A 23171-nucleotide genomic window follows, 5' to 3' on the forward strand; every position below is an offset into this window, starting at 1 on the left:
TCTTTTTTTGTCTAAATCTCATTATTTCTGCATAAAAACAACCTTAAAAAGCAGCAATTGTTCTCTTATGTGTTCGGCTCATCAAATCACACGTTGATTGAAAGCAAATTACTGCTTTGAGAGTGATGGCTTCTGACACTCTACAGGTTAGAGCTTTCTATATATGGATGTTGGGCTTGCATTGACATTCTTGATGGGATGTCTCCACTCGAGTAGAGAGGCCCTGCCATTACCTGCGGGGCGTTACATAACTGAAGAATTCAGCCAGTGGGCTTTTAGGTTCAAGAAGATCAACTAGGTTGGATCATCAAGCAGAAAAATGGAAGAAAGTGACAGGGGCTGTTGCCACAGGCTGTTGATGTTAATCCAGCACATCCTCTCATGAGTCAAACTAGAATGGTATCCTATAAGCCCACATATTGTAACCTATTTCTCATACTTGCACCGGAACACAGTGAACAAGGGATTTTAGAAACATGACAGGCTTTCACTTGAACAAATGGGTTTGAACTTGAGCAGTGCTTGAACTTAGTTTTTTTGTCACTGCAAATGAAAACATTAAAACAAAACAACATAACTGAACTTTGTTTTAATTTTGAATAGGTATATGAACTGATATTTATTGAACATTGTGGCTATTTTGTACACTCAGGGTGGTGGCAAGCTACCTGGAATAGTGGTAGAAAACTAACATTAGAGCTATTTTAACTCATATGTGAAGGGGGCTTTCACAAAACTTATCCAACTTACTTCCAGAGTATGTTTAGTGTTCCTTTAATTGTTTTTTCAACGCAGATAATTTATGGATGTTGCATCCAACAAGGAATGATAGTAATCAATGACGATAAACCATAGTGATATTAAGTCTATATCTGGGCAAAGCATATTTGACAGTAATCTTAATGTATTTTGGAACATGACAGTGAAAGTAATTTCTCATAATGCAGGGTGGTTATGTCAATATCAACAAAATTGATCTTGTGTGTCCACAACGGTTTACAGTTTTGCACAATTGCTAAGACATATTTCTTGAAACCTTCCACCCTTTTCTCAAAACTCTAAACACAAAACAAAATTTTCAAACTACATTCACAAAACCTCTGACTCCTCTTGCAAAATCAAACAATCACCTCGAAACAGTTTTATCTGTACTCAAAATCAAACTGTTTTCAGATCATACACACAGCCGGTCAAAATAAAAACACTACTGAGCATTTATTGCACACTACATCAAAAAAAAAAAGGAAAACACAGTGTTCAGGGAATGTAGCTCCAGAATAAAGTGTTTATTTATAATACAGTAAATGCATTTTGTGTTCCAGAAGAGATATTCACAACTCAGTAACACCAGTTTAGATATTGCATACTGTAAGTACTGCAAACAATACAGTATTGAATCTCTATGGATTCAGCACTTGCATACAGTAAAAATACAGCACTGCAAAAGACAAAGACAACATGTAAATGAAAAGCACATTAACTCTGGTGTGCCAGATCCAGCCTTGGCAAAACTTGACACCTTTGTCACCACAGGCCAATTCCATGGTCTGTAGGGGATTTTCCCTGGGATAGGTTTCTCGGTCATAGACCTTCCACTGCCATGCAGAGAAAAGCTCTTCTATTGGGTTGAGGAAAGGAGAGTATGGTGGAAGGCAAACATTTATGAATAACTGGTTGATGTGGAACCACTCCCACATCAGGACACCGTGGTGAAAACTGACATTGTCCCAAACTACAAAAGACAGGATGCTCTGGCTGTTCATGATCTTGCTGCTCACGCCCAAACAAGACATCCCAAAGACCCCCCAGAAATGTAAGTAGATGTTGGGTGTTATATGGCCCCAAGGTGGCATGACAGTGGAGAACCCCACAATTATTTATGGCTGCACAAAGTGTCACATTGCTACCATGCTGGCCAAGGACTTCAACAATGGCCCATTGGCCAATTATATTCCTGCCTCTCCTTCTCCTCTTTGTCAGATTGAATCCAGCTTCATCCACAAAAATGTATTCATGAGGTCTTTTCATGGAATCCAATTCAAACACTCTATCCGTAAAAATAGATAAAGCTTTGTAAGTGCTACAGAAAGATGCTGTAGAGTGTATGCACTTCTGATTTACATACATTACAATATAGTGCAGCTTGACAGTATAATGTAGTATTGTACTGTAAATAATCGGCACTGAATGTGTCAGTCGGAATGAACACATATTTGCATATACTGAAGTTTTTGATCTTTGACCCTTTCTGAGTTGTACTCTGTACACTTGCCTGATACACACCCTGTTGCATTGGAGGACACGGTCAGTGATGGAAAGGCTGACACTGTTGATTCCTTCAAAATTTGCATTGTGTTGAACAACTCAGTGCTGTATATCATGCAGTCTAATGGCATTGTTTTGAAGGACCATGTCAACAATGAGAGCCTCTTGCTGTTGGGAGAACATAGGAGTCCTTCCACCCTCACATGGCAGTCTTGCAATTCTACAAAAGGGATTGTGTTCCCCAACCCCCCCAGTCTCCTTTATATTGGCAAAGTGATGTACTGAAACATCTGTGCAGTGTAAACTTTCAATGACCAAAAGAAATAATTACTACACCAGGCAATTACGTGTTCTCTTCTCTGAATCTCCTGATTATGGTGGACACAGAGAATCTGATGAGATTGAGTTGTACTCTTTGTCCTGCTTCCCTCATTGTCATTCCATGAACAAGAACATGGTCTATCACAGGTGCTCGAATGCTGAAATTACTGTTTTGGTCCCGGTCTTGCTTGTCTTCTGCCTTGTACTCTTCGTCCACCACCTCTTACACGCACTCTTCCTCCTCTGCCTCTCAGATTGTTTTCATCCATTGTTGGAATCAACCTTGAACTCACCCGTGCCGCCTGTGCACTCTGAACTGGCTCATATTCGTTTCATCACATCATTAGCAGCAAGTGTGAACGAGTCATTGAGTGTAAGCTATGACAGCTGTGCTGTAATTGTGTTAAACTTCTGCCACCTGTGGTTACCATTATGCATCACAAGTGCATCACAGTGCAAAATGTATTTCAGTGAGTGAGAATGTGTTTTGAGTTCTGCAACAAGAAAAAATGAGTTCTGCAAATTGTGTCTAACTAGGTGAAAATTGTTTTGCCAAAAGATTGATCGATTCAATAAATAGGTTCAGGCCACAGAGCATTTTGTTCAGAGAATGGGGTTTAGTGTTTTAGCAATGCAGAAAAACTGTAATATGATCAACCCTTCCTCTTGTGTTACTTCTCCACCATGAATACAACCAAATGGGAAATTGAAAAATGAAACAAGAGTCCTCAGTAGTTACCTGGTTTGCCTTTGTCATGGCCAGCCCTGGACACAGGTTTGAAAAGGCACTCATATGAGAAAAGGTCAATATAATGTTCAGCCAAACAGTGGGATAGGTCTATATACCTTGACAAATATGAAGTTTTTGGTGTATTTTACCAATGTGACCTAGTTTTTTGAATGACTGATGTTTAGATGGCCAGCCAGCTCATTATCACCACAGTGAAAATATGTCAGTTATTCATTGTCACTGCCATATTAATTGCAGTGATAATAACTGCCATATGGCTCCCAGACATTCAAGTGCATGACCTCAGACGTGCGCCTGGTTCATTTGGGAATTACAGCAATTTCAATCTCAGTATTAAAAGCTAACTTCCCTTCCAGCCAGGAGGCTACTCGAATTCTCTACAAAAAGCACAAAGAAGAGTATAATAAGATGATTCACCTCCCCAATACTACAAACCCCCTCAGTCCCTCCGAGGATACCTGTAGCCTATATCCAGCTAAAGATACTGTTCCTTAACCAGCTTTGGCAGCTTAATCTTTGAAGGCTTTTCATTTCATTTTACTTGAAAAGCACAAATAATTCTATCCTTGATAAGCACACAATTCTGTAGTGTTTTTAAAATGAGCTTGATAAACCCTTTGACATGTACACTACTACACAACCACATTGTCCCAGATGTTTAACATGCGCCCTTCAAACGGGTGTCCTCACCATCATGCTTTAAATCCATAGGAGGAAAAGCGTGGATTTTGGGTAGTCTGTCCTCGTTTTGTAGGTATAGCTTAAGCTAATCATAATAATTATTAATGATGCTATAGATTAGTAGTATTTTTGCCAGATTAAGTATAAAACTGAAACGTGTATTCGTTACAATGTTATCAGTGCAAATTACTGGAAAGACGAATGATGCCATATTTGGATCCGTCGATCCGCATTTTCATAATTGTGCTACCCGCCGATGTGTAGCGCTCAGGGGGGTGTGGACTGGATCGCTCTCGGTCGCGCTGATGTGTGTGTGCGAGAGAGAGACAGAGACAGAGAGGGGGAGTGTGTGTGTGTGTGTGTGTGTGTGAGAGAGAGAGAGAGAGAGAGAGAGAGAGAGAGTGAGTGAGTGAGTGAGTGTGTGTGTGTCTGCCATAGAGAGAGAGAGAGAGAGAGAGAGAAGGAGAGAGAGAGAGAGAAAGAGAGAAAGGCGCACTCCAGGTTGGCGCAGGCACCGGTCCGGGAGAACTAAGCGTTGTGCACGGCGGCAGCATGGCTTCCTCTCACGGGAGAAGCGACTTGCGGTTTGCAGACTGGATGGCAAGTTTACCGCAGAGCATGCACACTATCCCGCTCACCAACTTGGCTATTCCCGGTAGGTGTTTCTTCATGTGGCACGAGTGTGTTCGGGTGATAAGGATGTCCACCTCTTATATCCGCGTGGATTGCATGGTTCATGTATTCTAGCCTACTAGAAGATAAATAAATTAATAAATATGCTACGACTTTTAACATTTAAAATCTTTTAATACATTTTATGCTTTGTATGTTTCTACTTTGCATCCAGTGAAACTCTCATCACCTAAAATATGGCTTTAGTTTCATTGCACTTTGTTAGAACAAAGGGTAAGACCTGTTGCGCAACGTGAGAGCCATCTATTTCGAACAGTTCAGCTCCCTCGTGTTATGATCCGCTGTCAGAAGATAAATAACAATAAGTATTACCCAGATGATTTATTTCTCCACTTAATATTCCAAACGATGGAGGTGTCTGAGGAGAAAAACTGCTACAGTTACAGTCTGAAAATTCCGAATAGCCAGATGAACCATGCTGCTCTGTTTTGTGTAGCACTTTTGGCGTTTGTATTGGGGTGGTGGCCACAGAGGAGAAAAGAGTGGGAGTGGGATGGGTTCAGTCTGTGCACTCAGATGATCGCAGCAGCACTTCCCATTGAATATGAGCTGTTGGATCTTTTTAACCAATCAGTGCGCAGGTCTCCTTAAACTCCATTCAAATTGGAAACGCTGGTTGTAAAGCCCACCACTGATGTGACTGATGGCATGGCTTATTAGCAGCCAGATAATTCCATATCTGCTGCCTAGTGATTATCACACCTCCACATAAAGCGCTTTCATTCTTCATTTTCTTGCATTTCTAATCCTTTGTGCTCACCTCTCTCTTTTTCCCCAAGTCATCAGTCTCAATCTCTCTCTTTCCCTTATCTCTCCATCTCTCTTGCTGTTGAACTATAGAGCTATACACACCAGGTATTTGTTCAGGGTAGACATGTGAAAAGATGGCATTTGATGCAGATGGCTCAGTATCCAATGAGGCGGGGCATGGTACCAGCATTGACCACTGCTCTGAAGGATGTCAAAGACGAATGCAATTTATCATGGATTCAGTCAGATACTGGCCATACACGAGAGACAGAAACAGCATGGCATGTAGTACCTTGTGTATAATTTTGCTGAATCACATGACATGTGCTGTGTTACACCACAGTTCATCCATGCCAAGGCAGCATGGGAGCATGCTCTGTCCCATTTAATTACGTATCATTACGTCTTATTGGCCCTGCAGCCTGCAGCTCAGCTGCTCTCCGTCTATCCTCCATTTGGATACAGATTCTGTAAACATCCTCCGATTCTGTGCACTTTCTTGTGTTTGTGTGCACACATTTGGCATAATGTTTGTCAAGATAAATTCTATAATCTGCAGGATTTTATGAGAACCTATTTAGCAACAACCATGTGTTCCTATAGGAGTCTGATTTCTGTCAATAATGTCTCATATTTCATATCCTATTGTCTCATCTTAGACCACAGCATAACAATTCTTTGTTCAGGCTAGAATAAAACTGGGACAGACAAGAAACAAATGAGACAACTGTTTCATATCCTCCACAAGTTTCATTCTTCCTTGTATTTAGAAAAATATGACATTTATGAGGTTAGAATCCTACTGTACAATCCTCAGCATCCAACCACTGATGCCTCTAACTCAGTGATGCTATTTATTTTTCAGAGAAAAAGTTCACCAGCCAACACAGCCTGAATGATCCAGGACAAAGTATTTTGGCAATTTGGAGTACTCTACCATGTGGGGGTGATGTGATGGCATGGTGCTCTGCTGTTGCCAAAAAGCTAAACAGTCCTCACAGTGTATGTGTTGCCAGCCTCACACAGCTGTACTCATTAATCACTCTGTATGATTGGCAAGGGATTTATTTTAAGGTTTTGTGGTGACAGCAAAGACTTAATTAGTACTTGATTTTTATGATGTTTTAATGGCATCTATTTGTAATATTTCAAGTAATTGATATGTGAGCTAATGCAGCCAAATGATTTATGTAATATAAGAGGATACAGTATATGCATGCAATATATTATAGACAGATACAACATATGCTGTGTGATACATAGTATCTACTTAGTACTATCCATATGTGCTGTTGCCTCTGACTTAAATTTACCTTGCCAATTTCTATGTAAAAATAATTTAAATGACAGGTATGCTGATTTTGGACTTTCACCTCTGCAGTAAATACCTTATTCAGGGTGATCAAATGGTTAGTCAGTTTATTTGTTCGTCTCTTTATTTGCATCACCAATATTTTGGGGAAATATTGGTAGGAAGATCTAAGGGATCTGCATTTGGAGATATAAACTGCTGCCAATCCATGAAGCCTTTTAAAACAAATAAAAGAATCTTAAAGTCAATTCTGTATTTAATTTGTAGCCAGTGGCAGGAGGCCAGTACATGGTAGATATGGTCTCTGTTCTTGAGGAGCCCTGCTGTTGCATTTTGGACAACCTGCAGGCGAGACAAAGCCGACTGACTGACTTCCACTGACAAAGAGTTACAGTAATCAATATACAAAGAGATAAAATCATGTAACACAATCTCCAGGTCCCTAAATGAGAGTAAGTGTTTTAATTTCTCAATGGGGTGGAGAAAGCTACTACTCAGGATATATTATTGGTTATACAGTTGGAATTGGGGGCAAATGTGAGGACCTCTGCTCTACTCTTAGTCGAAAAATGTTTTAAGCCATACAGCGATCCTCAAGGCAATCAGGGAAGGTTTTTAAACAAGGTTGTATACAGCTGGATATTCTCAGTTTAACAATGACAAGAAATTTTACGTTTTCTAAAAACATCCCACTGGAAGTATATTTCACGAGAATGTAATAGACCCTGAAATGGAACCTTGCGGTACTCCACAGGAGATAGGTGCAGGGGTAAGCAATCATCCTGTCCGAAATTGATCTATCTTGCCAGTACAAGGCCATGACCTTGAATACCAACATCATGGTTGAGATGGTCCAAGAGAATAGAATGATCGACTTTGTCAAAGGTATCAGAGATCTCTAACCAAATTAAAATTGCATGATTTTCAGAATCCAAAGACACCAATAAATCATTTGTCACCCTGAGGAGTGCTGTTGTGAAACCTGACTGGAATTCATTCAGAAGAAGGGGGAGAGCTGTGGAAAGACAGCTTTTTTCACCCAGAACCCTATATAACAACAAAAAAATTGAGATTGACTAGAGGTTATTGAGTACAGTCATATAGGCTGAGCTGTTGAGCAAGTCATTTAGAGTTATAACAGAGTTATATAGTTGTTTATTGTAGTGTGACTCACAACACTTCACAGCAGCCAAGTGCTTGCAGCAATTCATTGTGGTTTTATCATTCGTTTCTGTAAGAATAAAATACAGTTAAGAACATTTTAATGATCATAACCCATCTGGTCCACCACTGGTCAGAACCACCTAGTTTGTGTTTTAGCTTTCAGACATGACTCAGCTCTTTCTGTTGGCCTCGCAACATGTCAACCTATCGAGTCAATAAGTCAGATGACCTGTGCCAATTCTACACAAGCTAATTGGAGAAAGAATGATGGGAGGAGCAGGAGAGGGAAGGAAAGGAAGAGGGAGTGGTGGCAGATTAAAGATGGAGATCATTAAAGGGAGGGAGGGAGGGAGTAGTTACCATTTTCTCTTCCCAAGCTGATCAGTGGGAGACATGGTGGGCTGTTTTTCTGTAGCTATTGTTAGATCTGCTAGGTGAGTGCTGCAGACTGCCTGGCTGTGCATTTGTCTGACTGAGGTGGTCAGCAAAGGTGTGCTGCTAGAGATACTGTGAATCTGTTTCCCTGTGGTTATGTCACCATGAAACAAGATCCACTGGAAGAAAAATTTCACTGCCATTGTATTTAAAATGGATTTTCAGTATTTTTGGTGTGGGTGTAGACATATGATTTGGGGTGTGTGCAGATTTGCATGAGCATGTATCTGTGTCTTACCGGTGTGGACAATTACTGATATAAGTGAATATCTCAATGACTGCTGAATTTAAAAAAATAGCTATGCTCTGGAAGGTGATTAGATAATCTAGGTCTTGTTAAAGATGCTTTAATTGATTTTTGGCTACTAAGGGACTACAGAGCTCCAACACTTTGGTTTATGACAAAATACTTTCAAAATGAATAACATTGTGATGATTGTGATGGTGCTGATTAGCAAATGCTAGTGTGTGAACATGCTTAACTAAGATGTATAAAATGGGAAACTGATCACATCAGCATTTTAGGATTGTGAGCCTTTTAGCATGCTGACGTTACAATAAACCTTAAAGGATGCTGTGCCTAACAATAGCCTCACAGAACTGCTAGCATGGCTGTAGGCTCTTAGTTTAGTCTTGTTTAAAAAATGGTTTTAGTTTTTACATATCAGAAAAAAACATACTTGAATAACATTTTGACTCTGAATGGTTTGATTTTATTCATAACAGAGTAAATATTGGCTGGGATAAATTAATTTTTCTGGGATACAACAATGCCCACATAATACCAAATTGTATGATTTGCATGAGTGGGCTCAAGGGAGACATATTTAGCCTCTGCACTGGCTGACTATAACAGCTCAAGGCTTTATCAGAGGTAAGAAATGAATAGAATACCTTGGGCTTGGGGAAAGGGGTGAAGGCAATTGTATTAAGTTAAGATATCCTCATAGGCAATAAAAACAAATCCATCACAGAAGGGGGCATCTTCAGTCTTGCCCCCTTGGGGCAGAAGGAAAAGCAGGCCCAGGACTTATAGCAGTAAATCTGCCCATCAATCCCTTGACTAGATCACTCTGCTGCCACTTAAGCCCCTGAACAAGGAGGATGAATGGTATCAGATGCCAGGATAAACACTAGTACACTGAGATGTTTAAAGGGCAGGAAATAAGCCAGCTAAAAGCCAATGAAAAACAAGGATGTAAAATTTAAAACAAACAAAGGAGAAAATAGTTTGGTGAGAATAAGTTGAAATTGCTCAGACACCAGTCTACTAATTTTGTTTTTTTTTTTGCTTTTTTTATTTTCTGCTCACCTGCAAACTTTTTAATTTTATAAATTGTTTAAGTAAACCCTTTATCAAAATATCTTTGAAACTGGCATAAATGGTTAGTTATGAATTCTCTACATGCTGTTTTGCCTCACCGCTGGCAGTTAATTGGGTTTCCAGCAGGAGGATATTTATCTTGATTCAAAAAGTCAAATAATTCAGCCTCATTGGAAATGTATGCGGTTTGTGTGCACTGCCACTGGAAAGAACTTACTCGAAAGAAAGAATGTAGCAAATTGAACAGGAGTTTGAACAGGAGAGGGCTGCAGAAAATAGATAGAAAGAGCAACACTTGAGGAATTACTATGAAATCATTCAGGAAGATTCATGGATCTCAAAGGCAGGGAAGAGGAGAGGACAGAGGATGGGGAGTCTGGAGCTCATATTTATCTTTTAGTATCATTTACGTAGCTCATCTCAACCCTGTTCCTTTCCATTTCCTTCTCATCTCATCTCTCCTCTCCTCTCCTCTCCTCTCCTCTCCTCTCCTCTCCTCTCCTCTCCTCTCCTCTCCTCTCCTCTCCTCTCCTCTCCTTTCCTCTCCTTTCCTCTCCTCTCCTCTCCTCTCCTCTCCTCTCCTCTGCTCTCCTCTCCTCTCCTTTCCTCTCCTCTCCTCTCCTCTCCTCTCCTTTCCTCTCCTCTCCTCTCCTCTCCCCAGCATCCTCAAATAGATCTTGAAAGAATCCATGATGTGCAGTAATGATTTGTGATGAAAAAGGGCATGAACCACCGGTGGTCATCTCTGAATGGCCTGCTCTCATTCAGTCAGAATGACTCAGTTAACACAGGTCAATACTCTAAGGTAACAGTCCTCAGCCACCGCCATCCTCATTGCCATCATCCTCATCATCATCATCATCATCATCATCATCATTAACTGAATCACTGTGCTATCATTGTCTCAGCTTGTTTCAGCCTTTATCTGTCTCTCTTTTACCCTCTGGCTCATTATCTCTCCTTTCACTTGCCTCACATCTTCTTCGCTGCAGTAGGACATCAGCCTCTTCATGTCTGTATCTGACATGTGATTATGTTACTGATGTGCAGGGAAAAAGAGTTCCCAAAGTTCACATTCTGCACTTTAGAAAGCGCTGTGCTGTTCGGCCATTGTGTCAGTTTCTTTGACATTATGAATGACTCATATAAAGAAAAAGCTGACATTCATTTGTATTATTCAGAGATTTTATTATTTTCAGTGCGCCTTTGTGTTTGTCCATTTGCATATCTTCACATCTATCAAAGCTAATTCCATTAAACAGCGTACGAGAAGGCAATTTGAATATTGTTTACAACAAGCAGGTCATTCTAAATGATGGTCTGCTGCCCCTTCAATCAGTGTGATCAGACAGACCCAGAGCACATTATTTATGTATGTCTTTACCAATGAATTAGGTATTGTGTTATAAAGAGATTAAGGTTTTTTCACAAGGGAAATAATGTGCAGAATTATTTTTACCTGGTTATTAGTGGATTGCATTGAGGAAACAGTGGTAACAGTGGTGCTTGTTTAATTATACACACACTCCATTTTATAGTCATCATCTGAACCACATTTTTGTCATAAAAGTTCTGGCAGTGAAACATAAAAGATAGTGAAAACCTGGTAAACATCTGCCTAATGGATGTGGAGTCTTAGATCTTATAGATGCTTGCAAGAAAAAAAGATAAATGACTCAATTTGATTTGTATGAGCATTGATATTTGTTGTCTGCACTCGTTATTTCAAAAATTAAATGTTTCCTCACATTTCCAAATTAATGTGTTGCTCTTGAGACACAGTACAGCATTAGGGTGTAGAAATTACTTTACTTTCTAACATAAACAATAATTAATCATGTTCAGAACTCTGGTAGAAAAATTTGATTGTGTTGGATTGCAGTTCCCACCTTGTCTGCACAGCTCTGTCTGCAGATTAATTTCTCTTATAGACGTTCTGCACACTTTGCAAAATATTTGGCCCTCCAGGGTTGATATCATTCTATTTTTTCCTGGTTAGATAGTTTCTCTCTGCAATGTAGCATAATGCACAGGCTTGATGTCATATATATTTAAGGCAATGCTAGTTAGCAAAACACAAATAAGCTTTATTAGTTTGCCTCAGGAATTCAGCTTTCATTACAATCTGATAAGCTACAGACTGTTGCATGATCCTAGGGGACTGTTGAGTTTAGTTTCTATGAGCTGTACTTCTTTCCCTAAGGTATCCTAACAATGAATACCCCAAGAACACCCAAGTCTTCACCTATTATGTCTGTTGTGGGACTGAAATCTGTTAACTGTTAATCGAGTAGTCCATCAACAGAAAATTAATCAGCAACTATTTTGATAATCAATCAATAGTTTAAATATTTTCTCAAGAAAAAATGTCAAACAATGTGTAGATTTGCTGCTTTTTATATTTGTCTGACAGTATGTGATTTAAATTGAGTATCTTCAGACTGTTAGTTGGACTAAACAAGCAAGCTTTATGAATTTCGATGGGCATTTTTCAACATTTTTCTGACATTTTATAGACCAAGCCATCAATAGATTAATGGAGAATATTGGTAGATTAATCGATAATGGAAAAAACCCTCAGTTGCAGTCCTAGTCAGTTGTGAGGTTTCGTTACAAAGCTTTCAGGACTGAAGCGAAATCACTGTCTGCAACAACAACAGAGCCAGCTGTTGCAAACAGTTAAGGTCACACTCTGTTCTGCCATGACCTGGGTGATACGGTTCAGCCTGTAGTGATGCTGTTTGCTGCCCTGCCCCAGGATTCAGCTGTCTACCCTGCTTAGGGTCATTCTCTGGCGCTGGAGTATGGATAGCTGAAGGTCGATTAAGGCTTTGTGTCTGTGTGTGTTCGGAGAGCAAGAGGGGTGTATGTTTGTCTGTGTGAAGGAGTGTGGGAATGTGATGAAACAAAAGAGGATGAGAAATTGATTAATTGATTGCCATGATGAGAGCAGGAAGAGGATACCAGAATTATTGTCAGCCTAACATGCATAATATGTGCAATCACACAAACACACATGCGTGCATTTACTTTTTTCTCATTCTCAAACAGTCATGGAAGGACAAGGACAAGTGACCTTCAGACCTTGCAAATGCTTAAGTGTCACCCAGGAAGGCATCAATGTATTGGCAGACTTTTACTGATACTAATGGGATGCCTGTAGAACTGGCTTCTTTTGTATTTTTTTCTTAATACAACTCTTAAAATGGTAGTTATGAAATAAGCTCCAATGGTAGTGAATGGGAATGTGATTGTGATGCTCAAGACATGGAAAAGTACATCTCAATCTAATCCATAGACTCCAGATGTACGAATTCTGTGATATTTTAGTTAGACGATGATGAGCACCACAGTTGAAGGGTCAACTTATTCATAGCATGTACATTTGAATTTAAGCTGCAGTTCAGCACCCCTATCTGATCCAATCAGTCAATCCAACTCTGCCTGTAAAGATAGTTCTTGATATGCTCCAAAAAGGTGAAATAGTTGTCATCCAACTGAGAAATATGTTGAGTCAAAGCCAGTAGTTTTTTTTTCTTTTCTTAATTTTTTGTCTTTAATTTTCTGTCAAAAGATATTATCTAACCTCTTGAAAATGCCTTAAAACCTTCCCATTCATTCGATGATGAAATATCTAGCATATTATTTGCACTTGGGAAAATGTTAATCTGAAATAAAATGAGCAAAATCTAGTAAGTAATACAGTAAGAGGGAGTTTAAGCTCCAGTGTGATTGTGTTTTATTGAGATCCATGAAATCAATATCAGTCATAAGAGAAGAGAGGTTGGAAATAAGTGATATATGTATATAATTCTGCTTTATGAATAGGATGAAACAGATACATGTGGAAATTTGAAGGATTTGTGAAAAATAGAAATGAGCCTTTCTGATGGGGTCTAAAATTGCAAATTGAGTCACTGAGGACTGGACTAATTTAGCAGAATGTGAAGGATTATTTACAGTGGCGGCATCTGTCCAGCATTGGGTTTAACCAAGAATTAAAGTCTTTATTTAAAATGCACACCCAAAGGGACATAAAATATCATAGAGTTTTGAAAAAGAAACAAAACTTACAATGTCTGAATTGGAAGCATACCTCATACTGCATTTTGACCAAAAGAACAGATGCACTGAATAATCTAATCACTACAGTTACATACAATACCTGCAATTGGCATCAGTGAACAAAGAGATTTGATTTGTGAAAGACAATAGCCATACCCTTTCCTACTGCTAACATGAGATCCCAAATATTGCAGATGTTTTACCACATTTGACTGGATTATAATCCATGCATTTCACACGGAGAAATTGAAGACAACCTTGACAAAAAATCCTCAACACAAGGCCCAACATAATTGTTGTTTATGAATCTTGCAACCACACCTCATGACCTTCCTCAGTGGATTGAGTTGCTCAGTTGTTAGGTCATGTGATAACAATGAAACTATCTCCATGACAACTGAGCATATGCTAAGGAAGGCCATGAGATGTGGTTGAAAATGTCAGAAATGCTGAATTGCTGTTTCTAAGGTCAAAAATATACAGTAAGCCCTTAAACTCAAATTAAGACAACCTATTTAAGACTATTGAGCTAAGACACTGTAACGTAGATTATATTTCACGAAAAAGTACGAGCAAACAATAACTGGTGGTGTACAAAATACGTAGAAACCACCAACTGACATTAGAGAGTTCACTATAAAACTGTAACTTATACGAGAAAAACACAAAACAATAAGACATGCATTGTTGTTCTATGAGAGTTCTGTTATGCCCGAGAAATGTGATGGATGAAATATATCAGTCTGTGTATGCACAGACTTGCTTTTTTTTCCAAGCTGTCAGAGTTCATGACTTACGACCACAGATGCTGTTATTCAGATAGTATTGTTGCCATGGCACCAGCCTGTTTCCCAGCACTGACCCCACTCTTACATCTGTGTCCCACCACAGATATAAAACATGCAGCGCTCAGTTACCTTCATGCAGACTCATGTTTGTATCCTCTCCAGGTTCCCATGATTCCTTCAGTTTCTACATCGACGAAGCGTCTCCAGTGGGCCCTGAGCAGCCAGAGACGGTGCAGAACTTTGTGTCTGTTTTTGGCACGGTTGCCAAGAAGCTAATGAGGAAGTGGTTAGCTACACAGACGATGAACTTCAACACCCAACTGGAGGCTGGGATCCGTTTCTTTGACCTACGCATCTCCACCAAGCCCCGTGACCCCGACAATGAGCTGTACTTCGCCCACGGGCTCTTCAGTGCCACAGTCAGTGTAGAGTTTTGGTGGTTTTTGTTGTGATTAATTTTTAGCAAGGCTTGTAGTTGCTAAGAGATGTTGGTGCATTTGTATGTGTGGCAGCATATTTATGTGTGAGTGCAAACTGAGAGCTTAAACATACAAGGTCCTTCAGATATTTGAAGTACATCACAAGTTGTTTGCTTCCCTACATTTAGAATCTTGAATGTCATAATGGAGATAATTTACTTGTATTCACATATTTGTGCATGTGTTTTTTTAAAGGTCAGGGAAGGTCTTGAGCAGATCAGTAGCTTCCTGTCAGCTCATGCCAGAGAGGTGGTGTTTCTGGACTTCAACCACTTCTACGGCGTGCAGAACCTGCACCATGAAAAACTGGTGGCCATGTTAAAGGAGGTGTTTGGAGAGAAACTCTGCCCAGTCGTCTTCGCCCAGGAGGTATTGTGAAACTGAAGGCTGTCAAATTACACTTAAAAGGCAATAGTATTTTTCAACCTTGACCCGATTGTCCCATCATTTGGGGTCTAAGTGACCAATGGGGATAAACATTTATTAAGTTGGTCCAGTATTGAGTGAGATCGCTTCAGCTGGCAGCCACGAAATGGGCTGCAATGTAATCCTAGAAAGTACATCCAATTAAAGTGCTTGCTTTTACCACAGACAGGCTCGGATTGTTATTATAAGTGTCTGACAACAAAAGTAAAAACAGGAACTAGCCAACTGTAGCAGCATTATGGCTAACTGCATAGGGAAGTTAGGGTCATCCCAGGGAGTTGGACTAAAACCTGTCCTCAAACATTTATTTCAGATGCTTCTTACCTCTTCATTGAAAAAGGACACATCTCAGGCGCACATTTTTGTCTTGTGTTCAAAGGCTTCTCATAATTGTTGTTTTCCCAGCCCTTCGCAATAGTGGTTTCTGTGTTTTGATCACTTGAAGATGCAGAATGGTGGTCATCACATCCTTAATCATAGTTCATTTTTCCACTCAAAGTTTGCCCTTTGCACAGAAGTCATTTCCTGCTGTGTGCACAGGTTCCTCACATTCAATTGAATTCAGGGCACTTCTCAGGGCACTTTTCACATAGAGCAGGTCTAGACCACACTCTTTAATTTACAGAGAGAGAGACCCAACAATTCCCCCATGAGCAAGCACTTGGCGACAGCGGTAAGGAAAAACTCCCCTTTAACAGGAAGAAACCGCAAGCAGGACCCGGCTCTAGGGTGGCCATCTGCTTTGACTGGTTGGGTTGAGAGAGAAGGGGGTGGGGGGTGAGGGGTGGGGACACAGAGAAGCAGACCAACAACAGCAACAGATACATGACTAGCAAATACAAACAGCAGCAATGGCAGGAACAGCAGGAGAAGGACAGGAGAAGGACAGGAGAAGGACATCCCCACATCAGCATGGTTCATGGGGTTTCCTGCGGATGACAAAACACAAAGAACTCCGGGGAAAAAGTCAAGTTAGTAACATGCATTAATGGTAAATGAATACATGCAGATGGAGAAGAGGAGAGAAGAGCTCAGTGCATCAATGGAAGTCCCCCAGCAGTCTAGGCCTATAGCAGCATAACTAAGGGCTGGTCCAAGGTGAGCTTGGTTGGCCCTAACTATAAGATTTATCAAAAAGGAAAGTTTTAAGCCTACTCTTAAACATAGAGAGGGTGTCTGCCCCCCAGACTGAATCTGGAAGATGGTTCCACTAGAGAGGAGCCTGATAGTTGAAGGCTCTGCTTCCCATTCTAATAATCCAGCCTAGAAGTAACAAATGCGTTGACTATTTTTTCTGCATCTTTTTGAGAAAGGATGTGCCTGATTTTTGCAATATTACATAGGTGAAAAAAGGCAGTCCTTGAAATTTGTTTCATGTGGGAGTTGAAGGACATATCCTGATCAAAAATAACTCCCATCTAGAGTAGCTATATCATTAGATAATGCGTTTCTAAGGTGTTTAGGGCCAAGCACAATAACTTCAGTTTTGTCTGAGTTTAGTAGCAGAAAATTGCAGGTCATCCAGGTCATGCTTGGAGTTTAGTTAACTGATTGGTTTCATCTGGCTTCATTGATAAATATATTTTGGTATCATCTGCATAGCAATGAAAATTTATGGAGTGTTTCCGAATAATATTACCTAAAGGAAGCATATACAAGGTGAAAAGTATTGGTCCAAGAACAGAACCTTGTGGAACTCCGTGTCTAACTTCTGCCTTCAAGGAGGATTCATCATTAACATGTATGAACTGAAATCAATCTGATAAATAGGACTTAAACCAGCTTAATGCAGTTCCTTTAATGCCAATTAAATGTTCCAGTCGCTGTAAAAGGATGTAATGATCAATTGTGTAAAATGCGGCACTAAGATCTGACAAGACAAGTACAGAGACATGCTGCTTCTCTTTCTTCCATTTTCTCACATTCCACTACACTTCACCATGACATGATGGTGTATGTGAAGAACTTGGAAGCAGGAACATCAATCAGCTATCAAATTCATCAACCCTTCACCAACTCCCATGCCATCACCACCACTCTAAGATCATAGTTTTCTGTCAGGTTCTGCTGCTTAGAGGGAGCCTGATGTGAAGATAGGGTGAGGGTGAAGTGTAGAGAAGAGGAAAAGGCCAATGGTGGCTTGTAGACTCGGTGAAAAATAATGAACTTCTTCTAAGTGTTGTAGGGGCATACAGGGTGGTGTTTAAATTTAGAGCAAACAAAATCGACTGGGATTCTTTCCTCCACAGGTGTAATATTCCCTCCATTGCTCTCCCCCATTTACTCAATTTATGCTACTCTACTTTTTTACTTATTACCCTTTTTCCTCACAGTTGCTCTTCTATACAAAGTTAATCTACTCCACCACACTTATCCAGTAGTTGTTTGGTTTAAAGTAAAGGTTATTGTACAGCTAGAAAGTCATTATTACACGAGGGGGGATCAAAACCAGAAGATCTTAGGTATATTGGTCTTGACCCGGCTGACCATATATTTTTAATAATTTGTTGAATTATTTGAAATAGTATGTATATATTTTTTGTTACTATCGATATAGTAACAAGTAATTTAACTGAGATCTCCCATATATAGTATACTTGTGTCCATACTATATACTGTAGCAGAACTGAAATGTAAAATGATTGCTGGTAATCCTTTTGTCTGTTAACATTTTTCTGAATAAATGAAAACAAGAAATACATGTAAAACTGCACAAAAGTAATTTGTAGTTTTCATTCTTTGTAATTCTGTGAAATAGGATTAGCAATAGGTACAAAAACCCAAATTGAAATGATTCTTTATATTATTGTATTCTTTTAGTCCTTTATTTCTTTTCTTGATTATACATTACAACACTAGATATAAAAAGTGGTTGTTGTCTTCAGAAATTACATACCTTTTCCTATTTGTATCCATCCAAATAGACATGGAGCTAGTAAGTAAGCTGCCAGGTGAAGGTTTGAAATTATCTCTGTCACTCAGCACAGTAGGTGCTCTTTACTATTCAATATCCCTGAACACACATCTCCCTCCATCCTCAGGTGACTCTGCAGTATCTGTGGGAGAAGGAGTACCAGGTGCTCGTATTCTACCACCACCCCATGGCCCTGGAGGTGCCCTTCCTGTGGCCAGGCCAGATGATGCCTGCTCCCTGGGCCAACACCACCGACCCAGAGAAGCTGGTTCAGTTTCTCCAGGCCTCTGTCACTGACCGCAGGTCAGCCTCTGCATGTATTTCACAATGGACATGCAGTGTGCTTTATTCATGAGGTTAAATTCCTGTACTCCCTGAGCGAATGATGTTTGCCTAAAGTGACTGTATATGTATCATTACCTTTGTTTTATGTTTTATAGCATTATAAATGAGTCATAAAGTCCTGTCATGAATGGTCATTCCAGCATGATTTTGATTTGTTGTTATAACGAGTTCAGGAAGTAATGACCAATTATTTCATTTGCTGTAGTTTAAAATAGCTTACTGCTTCAAATAACATGAGTCAGATTTTTAAAAGAGAGAAATGCACAAAATACAACAATCTCTGGGTTCTGTGACACTTGAGCCTCTTAAAGAAAAGAAAATTTCCCACACTGAAGGCTCACTTGCAAAACATTGAAAGTAAAAATACGTTTAAACCCAGTGGAACAACGTTCATACATAGTACATCTAAAGGAAACTGCTGACATTAATGCGAAAGCATTTCAGGAAAACCTGACATAAATTTGCATGTGAAAATTTAGTGAAAGTTTTTTTCCTGTCATAATAAGACATTTTGCTTCTTTGAAGGCACTTAAAGTAATTAATTCTAAACTAAAAAATAAGTCAAGTTTATTTATATAGCACCTTTGTAGATCAGATATCATAAGATGCTTCAAATAAGTAGATAACATGCAAAAAAGACCAGTGAAAATTCAGCAAAAATAAATTGTCTTCTTCTTATCTCTTGTAGGAGGAAGGGGACCTTTTTTGTGTCCCAGGTGGTTCTCACACCAAAGGCCAGCACTGTGATGAAGGGCGTGGCTAGTGGACTGAGAGAGACAATCACAGAAAGGTGTGTACACTTGTGTATGTGTGTGTCTGTGAGAGAGAGAAATGCAGACAGAATGAGCAAAATGTTTCACATTTGTGTTCAAAATAACCCTGAGATTGATTAAGATGCAGGGTTAACACCAATGGTTGCACAGGATATTATCCAATATATACACGAGCATCATGAGATTAAAATTATAGCAACACCTCAGGCACCGGGGGCCACAGAAGTGACAGGATTTACCCACAACAACTCACAATAAGATTGTATGGCCTTGGATGCACACACACACACACACACACTCACACAAACAGTAATATGTGAGTCATTGTGGCATTTTATAACTAAATCCAGAGGCTTGTTGATTTCTACAGGTTTCCCCAGGCATTTGACACTGACCTCATTCAAATTTTTTTTGAGCAGCTGCCAGAAACCTGAGGCAATGCTTCTCATCCTTCTCCTCCCTCTTTTTATATCTCCCCTTCTCAGTAATGTTTTTCCCCCCCAATTTACCCTCAGCATTGTCTGTATTTCACTCCCTCTTAATGTCACCACTTTGTTAAAAGCCTCAGCAGCCAAACCATCAATTTTCCTGACTTGAATTATTCATTTGATAACTCCACTATCAGCCATCCTCACCAGGCGTTTGGTTACTTTGATGTAGGCATCCTTCAAAATTCCATCCATTCGTTTTGCCACACAGACTGCCAGTATAAGACTTAACAGAACAAGAAAGCAACCGCGAGGAGGAGACAACTCATAGAATTTTGTCATGCAGAAAGCTGGGCGAGGCATCTGCAGGAGTAAAACCCTCCCCTGGTGCTCAGCTCACATGAACATGTCCAGCAAGTGTTCAGAGTGTCATCCTCGCAGCTGGTGTCTGGCTTGCAGACATCCCATGCTGCGTCACAGAGATCTTTTATCACAGCGTGCCCCTCTCCGTGATAAACCAGCCAGCCATGAATCATCCCTTCTTCTATCCCTCTCTATATCTTTTGTGACTTTATTTCCCCCCCTTGTTCCTTCCCCTGACGTGTATGTGTTTTCATGCATTCCCCCAGGGCCTTGCCGGGAATGATGCAGTGGATCAGATCCCAGAGACCCGGGGAGAGCGGCATCAACATTATCACAGCTGACTTTGTGGAGCTTGGAGAATTCATCAGCGCTGTCATCACCCTCAACTATCACCTGGATGAAGAGGATGATGATGCCACCTGAGAGCCCGCAGGGGGCGTCAGGGAGCACAGTCACCACCACTGCCAGTGGCTGGGTCTGTGCTCTCACTCTTTTCTCTTTGGCATTTATTTCAGGAGAGGAGCTGCTCCTTTCACTTTATTTAGGGCTATAGTGAAATGAGAAATCAAATGGAAAGGGGGTTGAAGGAAGACAAGTTGGGATTTGGAGAAAAAACACTGGTGTTTGTTTGGAGCACTATGAGAATGAGGTTTTGTTTGTTTCCTATTTTTCAGATGAAAAATTGTTTTTTTTTCCCAAAGTGAGATGTTCATTTTCTTTACTTCCTGTGCTGTAAAAAATAACTGCTTTTTCCACACAAATGCACTGTTTTTAGGCTTACTACTTCATTAAGGGTAGGTTCCTCAGAGCATATCAACTTTCTGCTAAATGTATTGGTACATCATTCTTGGTATTCTGGTGACAGTGACAGTCTTTTTCAGAGGTTGTTTAAAAAAAGTCTGTGTAAATTAAATTATTGAAATGTAGGCCGGTGTAAGTAGCTAGCAATTGTTTGTCTTGTTTTGAAAATCTGTCCAAGAGAAGTTTTTTTTTTCTAACAATATGCGTCCCTGGTCAGATCACTGCAGGTGTTTCTGAAAACCTCATCCAGCAGCTTGAATACAGTGTGTTTAAAATGTCTTATTACAATATGTTTATTCAATGCGTAGACATAGAAGTGAAGTCAGCTTGCAGCCCAGACACCTGTGCACACTGGTTATCCATTAATTCAACTCCTCATTCCAAACCATAGTGAGAGAGTGTGTGCAGCTTGGCTAGCTGAGAAAAATGTACCAATTGTGTCATGTGTACTTTATCTTTGGTGCATCTAAACCAATTTTCCCATTGTCAGTATGTTTAAAACTTTAAGACAAGCATCAGCTTGTCGCTGCAAGGTAACTTACAAAAAAACAATTTGTTTAGGAAAGCTAGAAATGCAATCAATGCCACTAGTCATTTCTAATGGTTAGAATCCAGCGTGACAGATTTATTGGATTTTCTGGTGGGTGCTGAGTCGTGATAGCCAAGTATAAAAATACAGTACATCTGGCTACAAGAGTGTATCCACCATCCGTGTATCTTCTGCTGAATGCTTGCCCCTTGCGTGCATCTATACTTACTGCTGTAGTGCAGTATACAGTATGTGAGTCATCATGAAGTGTATCATGTTATTGTGTCTTTCATAACAACAGGTGATAAAGTTGCTTAACACTCACTGAGAGACCCATTTTATTTCAAGTCAGAAAAGGGAAAACATCATAAGTTAGGACTCTGGAGGTCTTGATGTGACAGCACTGGGGGAAATAATACAATAAATCTTTAGTTAAGATCTAGCAGTAGCTCTCTGGTGTCTACTTTATGAGATGTTTCATGTTTCTCAATGTTTCCTAAGCCCTGGATTTCTGGTATATCAATACTGGTGCAATACATTTAGTACACAGTCCTTTATTTGTGTTTAATGCTTTCATTCTTCCACCCTTCAAGATGGAAAGGTACATTGACGTGACACCCAGAAATACAATGGAAATCATTTTATTGCAAGGTTTATACATTTATGCATGAAAAAAGAAATCGCATACTAGTCAAACATCCACACATTATGATCAGTGTGGCATTTTCTGCAGAGAATGTATTCTGTAAGGACATTGTTGTCTAGATTGGTAATGTAAAACCAAAACAGAAAACTCAATTCTTTAGATTTGTGAATGTATGTGTCTTGTGAGTAACTGTTCCATTTCTAAAAGTCTTGTGTGATCGAGTGACTGAGTTTCCGCTAGAAGGTCATGTTTGTATCGTATGCTTCGGTGTGTAAATGAAGTTTTACAGTTCAAACAGTACTTCTTTCACTTCAGTGTGGTTTCATGTTAAAATGTTTTATATCGTGGAAAGTTTGTACATACTGTAATTGCAAATAGTATACTGCGGATAAATTGTAAAGTATTTGAATTATTGCGAAGAGTCATTGACAACAATTTCTTAACTTATACCTTAACTGAGCTTCTTGTTTTTCATATTTATTTGGTACTTCAGTTTCGTGCATGAACCAAAAAGTTCTACTTAGTATCTTTTGTTGTACACCAACAGGGTCCATGAGGTTTGTGCATCTCTCTTGTTATTTTCTGCATATCGTTCTTAAGAGCATGGGTGCAGCTGGAAATGTTTTTACCCTTTAAGACAAATCTCCAAATTAATTTGTTTTTTTAAATGTTGCTCTGCCACTTCCCCATTCAGATTAAGAATTAAACCACACAAATGAGCAGACTTGAAAAGGCTTGCAAATTGTGTTGTAAAGACATTTGTGTCTTCCCTGGTCCAAACTGTTGTCATTGCCTTTATGTTCTGATGTGAAAAGAGTCCTTTGCTGTTGTAAAACTCAAACATTCGTTCAAATGAAAGTGACTCTGTTCTAAGTGAAAAATGGCCGATCAAATAAAGCTTCTATGCCTACTAAGCGA

General features: G+C 39.7%; 1 protein-coding gene across 1 annotated transcript; it reads left to right on the top strand.

Moving 5' to 3' along the window:
* Positions 1–4509: 4509 nt before the first annotated feature.
* plcxd3 (phosphatidylinositol-specific phospholipase C, X domain containing 3) lies at positions 4510–23171 on the top strand. Its single transcript, XM_042421799.1, has 6 exons — positions 4510–4673; positions 14712–14968; positions 15224–15397; positions 18496–18671; positions 19402–19503; positions 20544–23171. Exons 1-6 carry the CDS (start codon positions 4571–4573, stop codon positions 20698–20700), a joined length of 969 nt encoding a protein of 322 aa, XP_042277733.1. The 5' UTR covers positions 4510–4570; the 3' UTR covers positions 20701–23171.

Source organism: Thunnus maccoyii, chromosome 9 (genome assembly GCF_910596095.1).
Source record: "Thunnus maccoyii chromosome 9, fThuMac1.1, whole genome shotgun sequence".
Lineage (NCBI taxonomy): Eukaryota > Metazoa > Chordata > Actinopteri > Scombriformes > Scombridae > Thunnus > Thunnus maccoyii.